The sequence below is a fragment of the Perca fluviatilis genome, chromosome 16 (assembly GCF_010015445.1).
Source record: "Perca fluviatilis chromosome 16, GENO_Pfluv_1.0, whole genome shotgun sequence".
Taxonomy (NCBI): Eukaryota; Metazoa; Chordata; class Actinopteri; order Perciformes; family Percidae; genus Perca; species Perca fluviatilis.
The window spans coordinates 8211124-8229487 of record NC_053127.1 but is presented as its reverse complement, the minus strand read 5'-3'; the positions used below and the strand labels follow the sequence as shown (position 1 = coordinate 8229487).

The 18364-nt window shown below is 43.3% G+C and overlaps 1 protein-coding gene across 1 annotated transcript in view; it reads right to left on the bottom strand.

The window, feature by feature from the left end:
- nsd1b (nuclear receptor binding SET domain protein 1b) overlaps positions 1–16273 on the bottom strand; it is a 42325-nt gene extending 26052 nt beyond the window's left edge. The window contains 6 exon segments of the mRNA XM_039777297.1: positions 2184–5464; positions 5467–6353; positions 6532–6704; positions 8980–9121; positions 14552–15465; positions 16153–16273. Of these exon segments, the coding sequence (XP_039633231.1) occupies positions 2184–5464; positions 5467–6353; positions 6532–6704; positions 8980–9121; positions 14552–15465; positions 16153–16162 (5407 nt within the window). The 5' untranslated portion in view covers positions 16163–16273.
- Between the last annotated feature and the right edge of the window lie 2091 nt (positions 16274–18364).

Here is an 18364-nt window from a genome sequence, read left to right as displayed (position 1 = left end):
CATTTAATGCTAAGGTTCCAGTTTCCTTTACCAATGACTGCTGATTTCTACTATTCTTAATTAATTTCTTAAAAACACACGGAGTTGTGTAGTTGTGATGTAGCTTTCGTTTGTGAAAGCTGTCCAGCAGCTGGTGGTCAGAGCTGCAGGGTTTCCGCCAGCGTATTTATAGATTTCACGTGATGTCACGGCAGTATGTTAACGCGCCTGGAGGGCAAAAAGAAGCTGCCCTCCACTGTCTGCAAACGAGTCAGCTCAGCTTTTATCTATGGTAGCTAACTCTGTCTGCTGATTAACTCCTTGATCATAATTATAGTAACTTCTACCACTTCTAATTTTAGAAAGGCCACAGCAAGAAAACATGGAGATTATCAGACAATGGATCATAGATGTTTGTTTCTAACCGCTAGTGTTAGCTAGCGTAGGTAACATTAGCATATTAGCGAGCCATCCTTCAAGAAACGTGTCCGACGGCAGACAGAATTGCATAACAACATGCAATTCAAACACACATTTTATAACATAAACAACACATTTTCTTGCAGCAGCCTTTTCAAATGAGCAGTGGTAAGTTACGATATCATGTTATGAACGAGGAGTTAAAGAGCAGCATAGCTAGCTAGCGCGCTATCTAGTTGAAATACACACATTTAAATGACAAACACCGTAGTGGGGGCTGTATATGGGTCACATGTGCCTAAGAATTGCACTTTGTATAAAAATCATTGTTTTTTCTATTTTGAGAAGTGATCTAAACACTTGTGGGTTGTAAAAGATGAAGATTTGTGCGTCAGCTCTATGGAGTTCCCAGTGTGTTTTGCCCTCAAGGTCTCCGTGCTGAAAATGTTTAATTGCAAGCCCGACAGCCCACCAAGTCACTCCCTGCCAGGGGAATTAAAGGAGAACTCCGGGCAATTTTTACGTTAATCTTGATCGCTATAAATATGTGAGTACAGTCGATAGCAAAAAAAACGAACAGAATCGGTCTTAGCAAACTGGAGTTGCTGCAGCTAATGCCCATAGCTCCCAGTTAGCTACAACGGCAGTTTTGGGGGCATATTCTAGAGAGTGAAACAAGGAGGCTGGTCGGGCCTGCTAGCCCGGCTAAGGAAACTACCAAACAGATCGCCACTGCCAAGACTCCTACCACCAATGCCAGATCGATGTCACACACAATAGATGAGCTACAAATACACAAGGAACTGCTGCGTGATTATTATTGCAGAAGCCTGGCTGAACAGACTCTCGGATGGCAGCTAGCAGCTAGCAGGGCAAGCTAGCGGCAGGATGTCTGAATTGAAAATGCATCTTGTTGTCAAGTGAGAGCCCTGTTCATGTTGCACAGACATTTAAATTGCATTTTGTGTCTGTTAAGAGGCACAAAGTCACTCTTTAGAATATGCCCCCAAAACTGCCGTTTTAGCTAACTGGGAGCTAGGGGCATTAGCTGCAGCAACTCCAGTTTGCTAGGACCGATTCTGTTCGTTTTTTTTGCTATTGACTGTACTCACATATTTATAGCGATCAAGATTAAGATAAGATATAAAGTTAGTTAAAGCAGTTACGTTATAGCTGTAAAACGTTGCAGTATGTTTACAGTTTAGATTATTTGTTGGTGAATAAATGCTACAACTCCCCAAGACCCAAGCCAAGTTCCCGTGTCTTGCTTACCACCTGATTTAAGTGCTAGCAACAACTTTGGCACAAGCTCACTTTAAGATGGACTGACCTTTAAGGTGGATCAACTATTCTCATTTTAACCTATAGATTGATACGCCTAACCAGTCAAAAATAATTTTGATGGTTAACCGATTAACCGTTGAGTTCTAATTCTCAGGCAAGTTCTAGAGTTATAAGGAGCATCTTTTTTCTATGATTTCTAAGTGGATTGATGGACATTAATTGTCTAATGGACATCTGAGATAATAATATCCTCGGAAAGTGGATGTCTCACTAAATCTAAAGATATGTTCATTATTTCTGTGTTAAGACTTGACTGAGTTATGACTCTGAGAAAGAGTGCCTTTTTTGACGCAAATTGCTTGCCATATCAGTAGGCCAAACTACAATAACTACAACTTCCAGTTGTTTTTAGAGCAACAGAATGCACCCGGGATTTGGGTCAGATTGTGCTTACACAACGTGTACTACATTTGGCAGACAGTAAACTAGACTGTCCTTACCTTTTGGAGCTTTGTCACCTTCTCCAGCGTTGTGCATCAAGCTTGTGTTAGTCTCAGTGCAGTCTGCAACAAGGCCATTCGGCTGTTCCAGACACAGCGTAGTGTTGCATCCCCTCTGCTCCAAAGGCACCATGTTCTGTAGATTCTCATTTACTCTGCTCCACCTTTCCCCCTGTTTCTCCTCCCCAGCTACTCCTTCACCACCTCCAGCCTGCCTCTTCCAGCTGCTGGTCTGTATGCCTAACAGGGACTGGACTCTTGATGAGCAATCCACTCCTGATGTTAAGTCCATTGCTGGCAAGGACTCCAGTCCTGGAATACCAGGTCCAGACCTGGCAGGACGACAAGGCACTTGGCGGTTGGCTCTCTTTTTTACCCCAGTGGAGCTGCCCCTTCTGTTATAGAGCCTCTTGGATGTCTGACTTGTGCTCTCCTCATTGTGTTTGATTTCAATTTTGTCTGGAATGGAATTTGAATTTGTATTTACATGTTCAATTTGTGGATCTTGGACTGCAGGTGTAGCCTCCCCAGGCATCACCACAGGTTCCTCCTTAACATGTGCACTTGGTGGCCCAATTTCCAGTTCTAAGGGGGTCCCCTCTCGCTCTCTAGTGTCATGCAAGTCCTTCAACATCATGAGAAAAGTGCTGAACTTGTAGTTTGTGTCTGGTTTGAAAGAGATGGGTTTACCATCTCCCTCATTTGTCAGGGACTGGAAGGATACCTCATCCACGTTTTTAAAGGCATTCATAAAAGAAAATGGTGATGAAGGTGAGGACGAGGAGTGTACGTCAGAGGAATGATCTTCCTTCTTTGCCTTTACCTTAGAAGTAAGGGGTATGAAGTCCATTGGTGGAGTTGAGGAGATTGAGAGGTCTTCATCTTCGCTCTTGACATCAACTTCAAAGTCAACTGAATCAGTAAACGTCAAAGGGGTGCTGCTACAGCTAGAAATAGTGTCCTGATCACACTTATCGTTATTATAATATGATTTCACAGATTCTATTTTAGTGCAAAGGTCCACTTTGGACTTGTGTGCAGAGTTGCATACAAGGTCCTCAGCTTTTCTGTATGGATTCAAGAGTTCTTTCTGCTCAGACTCCTTTCTGGCTTTTTCACGCTTTTTCTGCTCCGCCTCCTGCATGGCCTTCAGGGCTCTGGTCATCAGCCGACTGCTGGCTGGGAGGTGGGCAGGTGGTTCATGGACTTTTTTTACTTCATCTGGGTCTTGCTTTGATTTGTGGACAACTTTCTTGAATTTCGCAGAAGACAGGCCTTCGGGCACATGAGCTTCCTTACATACTAAATCCCCATGCCGGTGAGAAGGTAGAGGAGTTGTATTAAAAGCTGTACTAGTGGCAGATGATTTTTTTTTCTCCGAGCTGCCCAACTGGTCAGATGACATGCTTGTTACATTGGATGCAGGGGGCTTCTTAACTTTAGACTGTTCTGATTGGTTAGAGGATGAGTAAGTCACATTAGTTGGGCTTACATTTAAACCTGGTACCCTTTCCGTTTCTGGGCTACCTAACTCATCAGACACACTTGCCACATCTGAGGCAATGATAGTTTTACCGTGTGATGATTCTGACGAGAGACGAAGAATACCAGTCCCACCACTTGCTTTCAACTTCTTAACTGAGACCTTTATGGATTCTGAACTTACTGCCTGATCTATGGAGACACTTGCCTTGTCACCCACCCAATCTGATTGTTTAGAGGACTTTTTACTCACATTAGTATCTGGTGTTTTTTCATTCTTTGCACATCTAGGTTGGTCATTGGGACAAATGGTTACACTGGAATTTAGGAACTTCTTACCTTTGATGTCCTTGCGTATTAATTTGACAAAGGGCAGCCTACACTTAGAGACAATAATTGTTTGCTTTTCTAGCCTTGCTAATGGGTCAGTAGTGTCAACATTCAAAGTGGACGCAGGAGTCTTGTTTCTTTCTTTTTCTTCTGCTTGGTCAGAAATCCTGTCAATTACATGGACTTTTTTATCTTCCATCGTGTCTGAATGTTGAGTTCGACTGACTCTCTTTACACTCAACCTGGATAAGTCATTGAAACTGATTGGACTGGGCTCCAAGGCCTTTTTATCATCTGAGCTACTTAATTGGTCAGACAATGATTCAGACACAGTGTCAACTGTATTACTGACTGTCTTTCTGCTCTTTGAAAATTTACACTTGTCAAAGAGCAAACCAGTCTCAACAGACACCAGCGACTGCCGTTTGTCTGGCAATCCTGACTGGTCAGTGGGACTGCCAGTTGTACCAAAAGGCCTTTTAGCAACCGGGGTGTTTTTACGCTTCAAATGTCCTGACTGTTCAGGTGGAATATTTGTTTCAGCAGGTACCAGAGTATTTTGCTTCTCTGGCAATCCTGACTGGTCAGTGTGACTGTCAGTTGTACCAAAAGGTCTTTTAGCAACCGGGGTGTTTTTACACTTCAAATGTCTTGATTGTTTAAGTGGAATATTTGTTACAGCAGGTACCAGAGTCTTATGCTTGTCCGACAATTCTAACTGGTCAGTGGGACTGCTAGTTGTACCAAAAGGCCTATTAGCAACCGGGGTGTTTTTACACTTCAAATGTCCTGACTGTTCAGGTGGACTATTTGTTTCAGCAGGTACCCGAGTCTTATGCTTATCTGACAATCCTGACTGGTCAGTGGGACTGTCAGTTGTACCAAAAGGTCTTTTAGCAACTGGGGTGTTTTTACGCTTAAAATATCTTGATTGTTCAGGTGGAATATTTGTTTCAGAGGGTACCAGAGTCTTATCATTGTCCGACAATCCTGACTGGTCAGTGCGACTGTCAGTTGTACCAAAAGGCCTTTTAGCAACCAGGGTGTTTTTATGCTTCAAATGTCCTGACTGTTCAGGTGGACTATTTGTTTCAGCAGGTACCAGAGTCTTTTGCTTCTCTGACAATCCTGACTGGTCAGTGCAACTGCCAGTTGTACCAAAAGGTCTTTTAGCAACCGGGGTGTTTTTACGCTTAAAATATCTTGATTGTTCAGATGGAATATTTGTTTCAGCAGGTGCCAGAGTCTTATCCTTGTCCGACAATTCTGACTGGTCAGTGGGACTGCCAGTTGTACCAAAAGGTCTTTTAGCAACCGGGGTGTTTTTACACTTCAAATGTCCTGACTGTTCAGGTGAAAGATTTGTTTCAGCAGGTCCCATAGTCGTATGCTTCTCTGACAATCCTGACTGGTCAGTGGGACTGCCAGTTGTACCAAAATGCCTTTTAGCACCCGGGGTGTTTTTACGCTTCAAATGTCTTGATTTTTTAAGTGGAATATTTGTTTCAGCAGGTAGCAGAGTCTTATGCTTGTCCGACAATTCTGACTGCTCAGGGGACTGCCAGTTGTACCAAAAGGCCTATTAGCAACTGCAGTGTTTTTACACTTTAAATGTACTGACTGTTCAGGTGAAATATTTGTTTCAGCAGGTACCAGAGTCTTATGCTTGTCTGACAATCCTGACTGGTCACTGGATGCACCACTGGAAGAGGAGGCACTAGGAACCGGTGACTTTTTACTTACAACAGATGAGTTTTTTTTCTTACAGGGGACCTTACTAAAGAGAGTGCGGTCTGGCATTGGGCTAGTTGTTTTAGGTCGTCTGTCTTTGCCCGATTTACTGAACCAAAGACCACTCTGAATCTCTGGCTGCTTCTTTACCTCTTTGACAACTGTAACAGATGGCTGTGTTGGAACTAGCTTAGACTGACGCTCAAGTGCATTCGGACACAAAATCTTAGGGATTGAGTCGAGGTCAGAATATGGGCACTCTCCATTGTCTCTATCTGATTGGTCAGGGCTATTACGCAACGTCTTTTTAGAGTGTTTAGTACTTATGTCCTTTGATTTACTTGGTTTCTTTTTGCCAGAATATTTCATTAAAGTGCTTGGCTTTACTGGAGTTGTAACTGGGGATAAAATGGATCCATTGGTCATGTGCAAAGTCTCAGGAAGGTTGGGTGAAGTAGAGAGAGGAAAGATGGGACGTGCCTTGTTCTCTCTTTCCGGTGTGGGAGTGTCGTGGAAGGCATCATCTATCAACGAAGTAATGGAGGAAGCCATTTTGGATCGCTCTTGGAGAACAAATTCAGCTTCCGCCACACTCAATTTCCAAGAGTCCTGAAAACGCTTCGCAATCTGCAGGAAGATAAAAGGCACACTGCTCAATCATTGCACACATAACATACCGGCTTACAGAAAAAACTGCAAACTTTCTTTTGTCTAACACGATGATCATCCACCAATGATGATGCTTTAGACCAACTTTTTTTAAGGCATGCAAGTAGAGACTCATCATTCATAAAATAGTAATTACAGTGTATTTGTAGTTCTGCTCCCTTTGCTTCCCCCTCCGGCGCAGTAGGGTGAGCTGTTCAAATTCAAAGCCTCCGTGGAAACTGTGAGTTGCTTTTTCCTCCACCCAGGTTAGCTCAACAGGCTCCCCAAAGGTCCTGACATGGTAGAGCCGACAGGGCCGGTCACTGGGTTCTAAGACAATAACAAACATCAGCCTCAATCTCATGAGACGCATATTAAACTACATCATCGTGCACAGGAAGTACACAAGTGCATCAACTAAGCAAAGGGAGCTTCACAATCAAATGTGCATACTAGTGTCAGAATTTTGAGCATGACATATTGTTACATGGCCAAAATATTGAGGTATTAAATGTCTACGTGATTTACTAGACAGTGAAAATAAACTTAAACCCACAATTTCAGCAGTTTGTGGCATACCTCGGAGTTTGTGACTACACTTAAACTGAAAAAAAGTCTAAATATTTATAGCATGAAAGCATAATTTGGTCAGTGTACATGTCAGTGGATGCAAGTGCTTGAAATAACCGCTTTCAAAAAGGGAAGGATGAGATCCATTGGTTGAAAGTATAATGTGGTTTTAGATGGCAATGTGAGAAAATGTAAGAATTTTATTCTAAAGCCCAGTTCAGACCAAAAATTCTCTAAGACACGGAACCATTTTGAACGTCGCAGAGAAATGTTCCAGCGGTCTGAACCGGCCCGTCTCAGCTCGATTCAAACCAGCTGATGGTGGTGCCTGCGACTCAGCTGGTCCAGTCTCCAGAGGCTGGTTTTAGAACGTAAGGGACGTCTCCTGTTTCAACAGCCAATAGAGAAGTCAGTCAAGACGGTCGTGCGAGCTAGAGAATGACTGAAGAGAGGGAGCGCCTAGGACAAAGCCACGAATCAGAAAAATAAAACGTGTTTTCGCCGATTCATCACTAGAAATGTAACTGTAGCAAGCATCTCACTATCACTAACGTTATCCACATTCATATTTAGGCGCAACAAACGATACGTCCAGCTACAAAAAGGCCTGGAAGTCAGAAGTTAGAACAGAAGTAAGAAGAGTAGTTGCTATGGAGATGATACACCGTCTCGTCTCATTGGTGTGAACTGGCAGGTTTAAGAACGCTGCAGACCGGTGCGTTGCAAGTAGTTGCAAGTTCCAACTCGTCTCGTCGCGAATCTTTGGTCTGAACTGGGCTTAAATTACAATCTAATTTTAGGATATTTAAAAAACAACTTTCGAGCATCATGGTTCTCTTCACTTGGTAACCTGACCGTATATGGCATTTGACATGCCAACTGTAGGAAATAGAACAGTTCATATTATAACTACATACATTATATATAATTCATATATTATAACTACATTTTGTATTTTCTTTTGTATGGTCCGTATTATGATGGGTTAAGAACACCGATCTTACATGAAATGTCTGTCCAAAATCTTGAAATGTTCTGGTGCACAGATGATGACCAATTGGAGTGGTTGTTTAAATTTAATATTTATAAGTTGGGTTTATTTGTTTAGGGTATGTGGTTACTTTGGCATCTGGTCCTTTGTCCTAGGTAATGGTGTCTTGTAAGCCCGTGTGGGCTAGGCATATTTTATTGTATGCATGACACAATAATAAAAATTATTCATTCATAACTACACATTTCTGCATGTGTTTTCCACATGCATCCTTTATTATGTCCTAAATTATTATCCCATACAATTTTATCAGCTTTTTGATGTATTGGTTGGGGCTGCACCTTCCGGTTGGTTGGTCGAAATGCTCTTGGTCGACCTAATTCTGATTGGTCAGACAATAGCTGGTGGCTATAAGGCTTTGCTCATAAGGCAGTGTGTGTCTACCAAAGTGTTTTTTTCCAAGCTGTAAACAGCAGGCGGTCTTCTGAAAACGACCAGCTGGGAGTGCTTGAGAGTGCTTTGGAGGCGCAGCATTTTTGTTGTTGTTGCTGAAACACTTTGGTTTTGTCTAGTTGCTTTGATACGGAATATCTGCCGAAGTAAAAATGTTGGCACAAGGTAGAGTACTTGCTCTGGCCCTTGCTCTGGATAAAGGGAAGGCCGAAGCACTTCGGCAGAGAGGACGGACCCACCGGTCTATGTAGCCAGCAGTATTAATTTCTTCTGCATTGTTGTTCAGCCTCCAATGTTGGATGTGACGGTTGATCTTTTTGGTATTTGTCCTGCCTCTCCTTCCCTGTAATTGGTCAACTGGCCAAGGAAAAACGCTTTGGTTGACACACAACGCTTTGAGTTAGAGTGCGCTCGAGTACTGTGGCCAATTTAGTTAACCTAGAGATAACGTGCAGATATTGCTAATCACTGTTCAAGCTGGGGTTGTCAATTAACTGGCTACCAAACAATTCATAGAGCATATCACACAATTTAAAACAACCCATATAGAATGTAGGTAATCACATAAAGTCAACAATGTCTCAGGCCCACCTTTTACTCTGTGATAGATTCCCTGTGCAGGGTCAACGGTCACCTCACAGGGCCACCATGGTCTTCGGTTGAACTTTGCCCAAATAACTTCACCCTCTAAAAACTTTACAGGCGGCAAAGACTTCTTCTTGAGGCTGCTCTGCTGTCAACAACATGACAATGAAGAAAGAAAAATCAGACGAATAAAAATTAGACAGGTTTTGTGTTCTCACCAAATGTTCTGCATCAGAACTACATGCGTGTTGGCCGCTCTTGTCATTTCAACATCGTGACCCACTGCATATAGAAATGTTGCGTAACCCATAATGTGACATTTCACCGCTGATGATCATACATGTCAGCCTATGTCAAACACCTGCCGATCCTCCAAGACTGTGTATTAAAAAAATCATAAATATTACATTTATGAAAATCAACCAAAGAAGTAACTACTTTAACAGTGCTAACCAGTAAGAAGATCATGTCTATTTTTAAAGCTCCGAGGCCAAAATAGGAGACTGCTGGGGATTTGTTTACCTGTAAGATTTTTCTGACCTCGCTTGATATGTCTCAGCTTCTCTGGGTTTTTCCCTTAACTGTTGTGGCAGGAAATGTGAACCAACTGTGAGGTGCATACCTTATGCTAGGTTCAGACTCCACGATACCAGCCCTATTATATCCCAAACCGGCAGACGTTTTATCCCGTGTAATGTGTCATAGTGCACGACAACCATCTGGGACGCCTCATTACCAGTGTTACCAACTTGGCAACTTCTTTGCTAGATTTAGTGACTTTTCAGACCCTCTTAGCAACTTTATTTAAAAAAATAAATAAAAAGCAACTTTTGAGAAACTTATCGACTTCAGACAAAGCGAGATATATTATATTGTAATTAATTCCTGTGCATGCTGCTCACAGTAATCACAGTTCACGGCTCTTCACCAACAGGATGGGGTCTCTCTCCCTCTCCTTTTGCAACGTGAGCAGCAGGCTGTGATGCAAATGATCACTATCACGCATGTGAATGAGAGTATGACCTCATCTGGTTCGTTTACATTCTTGTTCCTGTAAGTCGGTTGCTAGCACCTCCTTTATCATGAAATGACATGTGTCGTGAATGATGGAAAGCTTTGATTGGTCAGAGACCAACATGTAGTCTGTCGTGTCTCTTGACCGAGTTACAACAAGAATGTATGAGTACATCGTCTAATCTGACACAGTGATCATTATAACAGACTATATATATATATATATATATATATATATATATATATATAACTAATATTGTGTAGTCTGAATCCAGCATTAAAACATCAAAGATAAAGGCTGTGACAAGAAAGCTATTTAGCTACAACCTTTGTTTAAATTCTCTTCACCATATACGGTTCCCAAAGGTCAAAAATTAACATTCATGCTCCAATCTTTTCTTTCTTTTCATCTATATGTTTTCACTGGACTGAACAGTGAAAAACATAAATGAGGTAGACGAAGAACAGGCAAAGACATGCAAAACATGAACTGTTGGTTGCTTAAAATTATTACGTAGTCCCAGATTTAATATTTCATAACATTTGGGGTGTGCAAACCTTCAGTTGGTGAAGGATAAAAGATGTGGGTACTCAATAGAGATTAACAGGATTCAAAGAATTATATATGAATGTGTATGTTTATTTATATTTAACATAATTTGTTTAAGTGAATCAGATATGAGGATACTGAGGTGCAGCTTGTTTGTTTGATGTGTGGGTTAAATGTGTGCTGTAGGTTTTGTTTTCCTATCTTGGTTTGCTTAATCGTTAAGATTCTGGGTCTTTTGGGGTGGGAAATGTATATTGAGAAATCCGAATACAATCTTATAAAAAAAAAAAAACTTATTTTATACATATAACACTGCATTAGCTTCTGACCAACAATGTTCTCTACAGGCTTTTTTCTGAGATCTAATTTTAGTCCTCTCTTGTTCCACAACAGGTTTCAAACAACAACACAAATCACAGTAGAAGAATGTCACAACCTGGTTGCACTAGTGGCTACTGTATCCTTTGTGTTAATGGTACTAAGTGCTCACAGCAGCAGGTTGAGAGGACTAGCGGGGCACATGAGCAGGCCTGAGTAATGACCAGCATGAAGCAGGAATGGCCAGAGGGCCGATACTGGCTGCTGCTATGATGTAACCTTGGCTGGAGCATTTTAAAGGAATAGTTCAACATTTCGAAAAATATGCTTATTCAGTTTTTCGAGAGTGTGATTAGAAAATCAATATTAATCTCAAGTCTTTCTAAAGCTACGACCACAAAATGATTAGCTTAGCTTGGTATTAAAACAGGAAGCGGGGGGAAACAGCTAGCCTGTAGAGGCATTTAGTACATGTACAAATTAATCTTTAACACTGAATATTTGTAGTAAATAGTAGGCTGCTTAGCTATTAACTTTATAATCTAGCCTAGTTTTGTACTGAACTGAACGTGACCGCTTGAACTGGCAACAAACTGGCTGGTCTTTATGCATTTTTTCATGCTGGAGCTCAATAAAGTTTTATCTTTATATTTTTGACCATTGTATGTCACAAAGCCAGAATAAATTGTTAAAAATCAACCTGCATAAGAATGTTATAATTGTACACAGCTAACTGCTAACTAATATGGTGGTACTGAAATATGTGCCCCAGTTCCAGAACGGACACATTTCTTAAGGAAATGTTTCAAATATACTTACTTAACTTTGAGGCTGAGTTTCATGACCAGACAGAAACATCTGTATGGTAAATATGAAGCTATAGCCAGCGGCTGGTTAGCTTAGCTTAGCTTAGCATAAAGACTGAAAACCAGGGTTTCCCCCAGAAAAGTTGTTTAGCCTAGTGGCAAGTGTCTTTTTTTTTTTTCTTTTTTTTTACGAGGGCCCGGTTCGGGACAGTCATATGGCGCTTTTCCATTACATGGTACCTGCTCGACTCGCCTTTTTTGGTTTTCCATTACAGAAAAAAGTACCTGGTACCTGCTAACAGGTACTTTTTTTAGTACCACCTCAGGCGAGGTTCCAAGCGAGCTGAGGCAATACCAAAAAGTGACGTGAAAACCTGCAGACTCCTGATTGGTCGGAGATAATCCGCATTGCTAGCGACAGACGGGGGTGTCCTGAACAAACCCGGCATTTTTAAATAGTTTAGCCAGCTGTGGTTTTTTTGCTGCCTCCAGCTTCTTTTGAAACAAGAGTAGCCGTAGCCTACGCAAGTGGCCTGATGTGTATACTTGTGCGCGTTGAGCCGGTGTGTGTGTGTGTGTGTGTGTGTGTGTGTGTGTGTGTGTGTGTGGGGGAGTGTGTGGTGAAGCAGGGAGAAGTGAAGCAGGGAGAAGTGAGACAGTGACGGTGATTAGCTTCGGAGCGAGTACCGACTCTAGAGTCATAATAGTGAGAGAAACAAAAAGTGTCTCCCCTGTTCTTTCTGACCACGGTGGGAAATCTGTAGCAGGAAAAGTGAACTCTCTCCTTGATTTCATGTTGTTTATGGAGAGAGAACCAGGAAATGAGTCGGGGGAAATGCAACACTACCAAGCGGCATCGCTATGACGGCCAGCCACGCTCGCCTCAGGCATGAGGCGGTTCTAAATCTGCAATGGAAAATAGAGGACGGGGCACCGCGGCTGAGTCGAGCCGAGTAGAGTAGAGTCGAGCAGGTACCATGTAATGGAAAAACGCCAATAGACTGATGGCAGCATTAATGTAGAGCCCAATAGTTTCAGTGCTTCCAGAATCATGGACGGAATCGCGAAATTGAGAATAAGACAGATTCCATAGGGCCCTACGTTAAGTCAGAGCTACAAGCTGACTGGAGATTTGAAAATATGACTATTTCTAAGTTTCCAACCGTTTTAAAAACATCTTAAAATATGTTAAAAAAATATTCCTAGTGGCTTAGGCCTGGTGGGGGGCAATTTAGGCCCGGTGGGCCACTAGTCTTGCAATACACTGGGGGAAACACTGGAAACAGTGGGAAACTGCTAGCCTGGCTCTGTCCACACAGTCAAAACAATCCACCTAGCAACACTTCTAAAGCTTACTAATTAACACATTAGATTATGTTTGTTTAATCCATACAAAAACTGGGGTCTCCACTGGTTGCCTGGTAACCTCACATTGCCGACAATCTCCAGGATCTAACTATAAAACCACAACCTGTCGTTTTCTGTACACAGAGGCCCCGAGCAGAGTCTGATTAGAGGCACATTACAGATTCAGAGTAGCATCATTCGTAACTACCTCTTAACACAGGTTTTTCCAGGTAGTTGCGTTGGTCAGGGAGGGGTGTAAGATTCTTTAAACTATAGGACACTAAAAACTGTGATTTTTTAAACAAATTAGGTGTTTTTGTGACCTTGCCATCAGCGCTTTTGAATGTAATCAAAATCTGCTAATTGTGTCCTTACTGTTGCTGTTGCCACATGTGGGCACATGAAGGCTTTTGTTGGCTGTGCCAAAAGTTTCTTTGAATAAGTGTTCCCAAAGTGGGCAGAAAACAGTGGAAACAAAAGCAGAACCTGTGACAATGAATACAAGTTATGGGTCGTGTCTGCATTTCTACTTGCATGTCATCCCCATAATAAAGTAGGTCCGGTGTTTTCAAAGTCTGACAATTCAATCAATCACAGAATTGATTGTTTGAATTGCTTAAAATATGTTTTTGTCTGTATGTCCACAGGTTATCAACACACAGTAAATATCTGTATATGAAGAGATAGATGAAAGTGTCTGTGTTCCAGCAATACATAAACCATGTTGATGGGACATTCTGATCCTCATTGCTGTCAAAAAATATTTAGAGGCATGCAACACAAAAAAAAAATTATTGGATTTTGTCACTCAAAATTATAATTCTTCGTCTGACTTCTAAGACATCTACAACTTAAGCCCCCTTCTTTTCGCCTCTATTAGTTAACATTTTGTCAAAGGTATGCAGAATTAGCTATTAGCAGCTCCTGTTTGCAGTATACCCATGGATGCACAGACAGCTATCACTGCATCACTTTGATACTGAAGAAAACTCGAAAAAGTGATGATTCTCAGGCAAGTTGTGGAGTTAAAAGGAGCGTCTTTCTTTTTCTACGACGTCTAAGCAAATGTAAGGACATTTATTTGTGATGTACATCAGAGATACTGATATCCTCAGAATGTGTAAGTCACACTGAATCTAAACATGTGTGTATCATGTCTGCGTCTTCAGATTTGACCAAGTTATGACTCAGCGAAGGAGTGTAATTTTTGCATTCAGGCGCTAAGGTTTTTTTTAAGTACCTAAATTACCTCCATGAGCCCCCATTCAGCTCCCCTCACAGTCTGAAAACCTCTGGAGAAGCTAAATGTTTTCTTTTAGTTCCTTGTAAAAAAAGAGGACACCCATATTTGTCAATGACAGAGCTATAGTTGTGGAGCCGTGTCTCGCCTGAGCCCAACCATTATTCACAATGACTGATATTCTGTTACAACAGGTGAAAGGCACTGCAGGTGTTCAGTAGGCTATGTCATGCTCAGGGTTTGCGTGTGAAAAAGAAGAAAGCCGTTCTTTTATTTACTTTGCGTAATAAGGATAAAACTTGCCATTGAATGCCTTGGGGGACTATCTCCAAACAGGAACAGCTCGGTGTCGCTCTCCCACTCGTCATCCGAGCCGTCCCAGTATCTCCTGCGCTGACCCGAAGACTGGGACCGGGTGACCACCTTAGCGGACGACAGGGTAGCATCTTTGCAGTCCGAATTCAAGTGTCCAGGAGTGGACTGAAGATCATTCCCCGCCCTCTCCGGTTTGCCCTGCAAGCCTACTCCCAGAGGTGACACTGTGTCGCGCTCTGCATCGTTGTCGTCATCCTCAAACAAAGAGGATTCAAAGTGGAGGAAGCCGTTAGCGAAGGGGCTGTTGCTATCGAGAGAGAAGGCCGGGCTGGGCGGGCCTGAGAAACAACCTTCTGTCTTTTTCTCGGAGACCATAGGATCGCTGCGATTGGCTGCTGGCACGTCTCGACTTCTAGTTTGGACCACAGGTTGTTTTTGTCCAGCAGAAGAGCCACCAAAGCTCTCCTCCCTGCTTGTGTTCGCGGTGCCAGAATAATCACTGTTATTGCAATCAGCCCAGGAGTCCCTCTCCCTCTCCATCCCCTTCCCCCTCTCCTTTTTATTCACCCCCCACTCCCAGCTCCTCTCTGGCTCCCTCACCGGCAGAACCAGGTCAGGCTGGCTCACCATGGTGGTGAGATGTTGTAGCCTCCTGAGAGGACTGTAGGAGGAAGAAGAAGAGGAGGAGGAGGAGGAGTGGTCCCTTTGTGTAAACCCATAGACGGAGGCATGCTTGAGGGAGGAGGCGGCGGCAGACATGGTTAGCCCGACCCTGCGGTCATGGTGTCTGGAGGGGCAGGAGTGGGCGGAGAGGTCTCGGCTGGAGGTCAAAGGGCAGCTGGACTGATGAGTTTCTCTGCCAGGGCCTGGGTAAGGCCCGCTCATGCTGACATGGTTCCTCCCTAAAACATGAACAGAAAATGATCAGAGTGGAGCTTACCAGAAAATCATAAACATTAAAGTTGGGATGACTTTTAGGGCCCAACTAACGATTATTTTAATTGTCGATTAATCTGTTGATTATTTTGTCGATTACTCGTTTGGTCTATAAAATGTCAGAAAATTGAGAAAAATGTGGATCAGTGTTTCCCAAAGTCCAAGATGACGTCCTCAAATGTCTTGTTTGGTCCACAACTCACTTTTTCTTCATAAAAACACGACTCAAACGATTAAAATAGTTGGCAATTAATTTAATAGTGGACAACTAATAGATAAATCTTTGCATTCATTTTACATATATTTGTTTAGATTTTACACTTTATCCATGTTTTTTTTTGCACATCATGTATCTACAATCTGTCATAACATTGCTGCAGCTTATCTAAAGTTATCCCAGGCAGCTTGTGATGACATTTTTTTTTAAAGTGACACAGCTCAGACACCAAATCCGCGATAAACAACACAATCCGCCTTCACATGATGTCAAAAATAAAACGTAAACAGACTCACTGACGACGAGCAGATCGACCTAATGTGACATTTTTTTGGGAGAGCTTCTGCGCAAAACACCGCAACCCCAGCTGTAAAGCCTTTGATGTAAATGATCGCGATATGATGAAACTGATAAGGTCAGCAGCCTGTAAACTCACGCTCGTGCATACAGTAGTCACACACAATTAAGGCAATAAATTACAGCACGTCATGTTAGATATCAAGCCGACGTGAAACACGCCGGCAATGCAACCACAAACTGGAAAGAAAATGGACCCGTTCGTGCGCGCGCGCGTGTGTGTGTGCATGACGCGAGTGTGCATAGGTGTGTGCAACTGCATGTGTGTGTGTGTCTGTGTGTCGCTCGTGGCTTACAGTGGCTTCCATGCTTTGCACGAGACAGAAACACTAAACGCCACATAACACGAGACGACACAAAACAAGTTCACCAACACACACTGACACACACACGCAGAGACGCACACACACACATAGGATACCCCCCTCCCCCGACAGATGCAGGCTATGTGTGCATCAAACAGCAAAATCACGGATAAAACACCAAATGACACGGGATCTGTCGCGAGAATCTTACCATTCCGGTGTCGGCCACCACTAACGTGACCCTCAACCCGCTCATTTTGGCGTTTAAATGTGCCAATTTCCAATTTTTTGAAAGCGGATGAGGAGAGTCCCAGCGGCAATACTACTAGGCCTGGATCCTGTGAAACGTACTCACTCACTGCCCCCTCCACCTCCCTCCTCCTCCTCCTTCTCCCTCCTCCTCCTCTCTACATGCGCTAAAACCTGGTCCAGCGGCCCCTGGAACAGAGATTCAGGCTCCTCCAACGGCACTCCCCCTCTCTGCTTTGTGATAACTACAACTTTATAATTCGCCGTGTATGGATAGATTCCTGCTCTGTTGAATGGCTATTTCCTGCCTGAAGACTCTGCCTGCCCCTTGAAAGTCAGTCTAGCTCTCTCTGCTGTGCGCACTCACTGCCAGTCGTCACCGCTGCCTCCCTCCCCAGCCGGTCCACAGCGTGGAGCGCAGAAGGGGGCCGTAAAATCTCTCTTCCTAGAAAAAAAAATAATAACTCAAAAATCTGAACTGACAAGCCACCAAAAGAAACGCACGGGGCGACCACACGACACCTTCAATAACCCGCCCCGCCCCTCCCATTAATTACAAGCATCAATTATTAACCTAGACCAGGCTGCCGTCACCAATGACATGTCACGTGCCCAAACTTGTGGCAACAAACTGGCATCTTCTTCGCGCCCCCCTACCCACCCAACCCCCCACCCCACGACACGCACTTGGGCAGCACACACATGCGCCCAAGGAGTCGAAAATAAAGAAATAGAAGTCATTCAAAAATGCCCACCACTAACACATCTGAGAAGCAGTGAAATGGTTCAGCAGGCTAAAAAAAAAAAAACACAGACGGGTTTCCTTTTTCTGAGACGAGTTGCTGTGTAGTCTCTGGCTGCACACCCGGTCCCTTCAAAATGGAGTCCTCCAGCCTTAGAGGAGGAAAAAAAAAATAAAAAAAAAGCAGGCCACAAAGTGTTAATATATGCCCGATATAAAGTTCACCCAGCCACGGAGGAACTGAGCCTCAAAGCGTACCTCTTTCTGTGCCATGGAGGTCTTTTCTGGAGGCTGTTGAGTGTTGAATCAGCCATGCCACGGCAGGAACATTTTCTTTACACGTTATGCCTCCCAAAGTCACTGTCTTATGAGCGTTTGTGCCACGACAAGGGGCGACTGAGGCACAGTTATCCTCTGGTGTATGTGTGCGTGTGTGTGTGTGTGTAGCCTATGTCTGTGGCAAAAGCACGTCTAACAGCAAAAAAAATAAAACTCAAAGATTTATCACATTAAACGTCGACTGTGCTGGTTTTTTGGTTACTGGGTTTGTGCACGTGAAGTGGGAAACACGGTTTATTTAGTCCAGAAACGAAGGGGTAAAAGCTGGGAAACAACTGCAGCTTCTCGGCCGGTGAGACTGAGGCTGAGCTGAGCTGCGAGATTTCTGCTTTTGGTGTGGTTGATTTTTTATGGGTGAGATTTTGGAGACGATATGTCAGTGAGAACAGGGAGGGCGGGTAGAGGTTGTTGTTTCCCCCCCCCCAGGTGTAAAAATACCCCCTCCCCACACACACTTGTCACCGGGAGGCGATGTGGAAAACGGCGGTTATGATCGACACGGCCGACAAAAAAAACAGTAAATCCCCCCCCCCACACCTCCTCTGCTGGGTCACTGCTGAGCCCACAGCTAAACAGACGACTCTCTGCACGACTGTTCGTGTGAATATTTGACGTTTCCTGCAACCTCTCGCTGAATATCAGCTCCTCACTTTGTC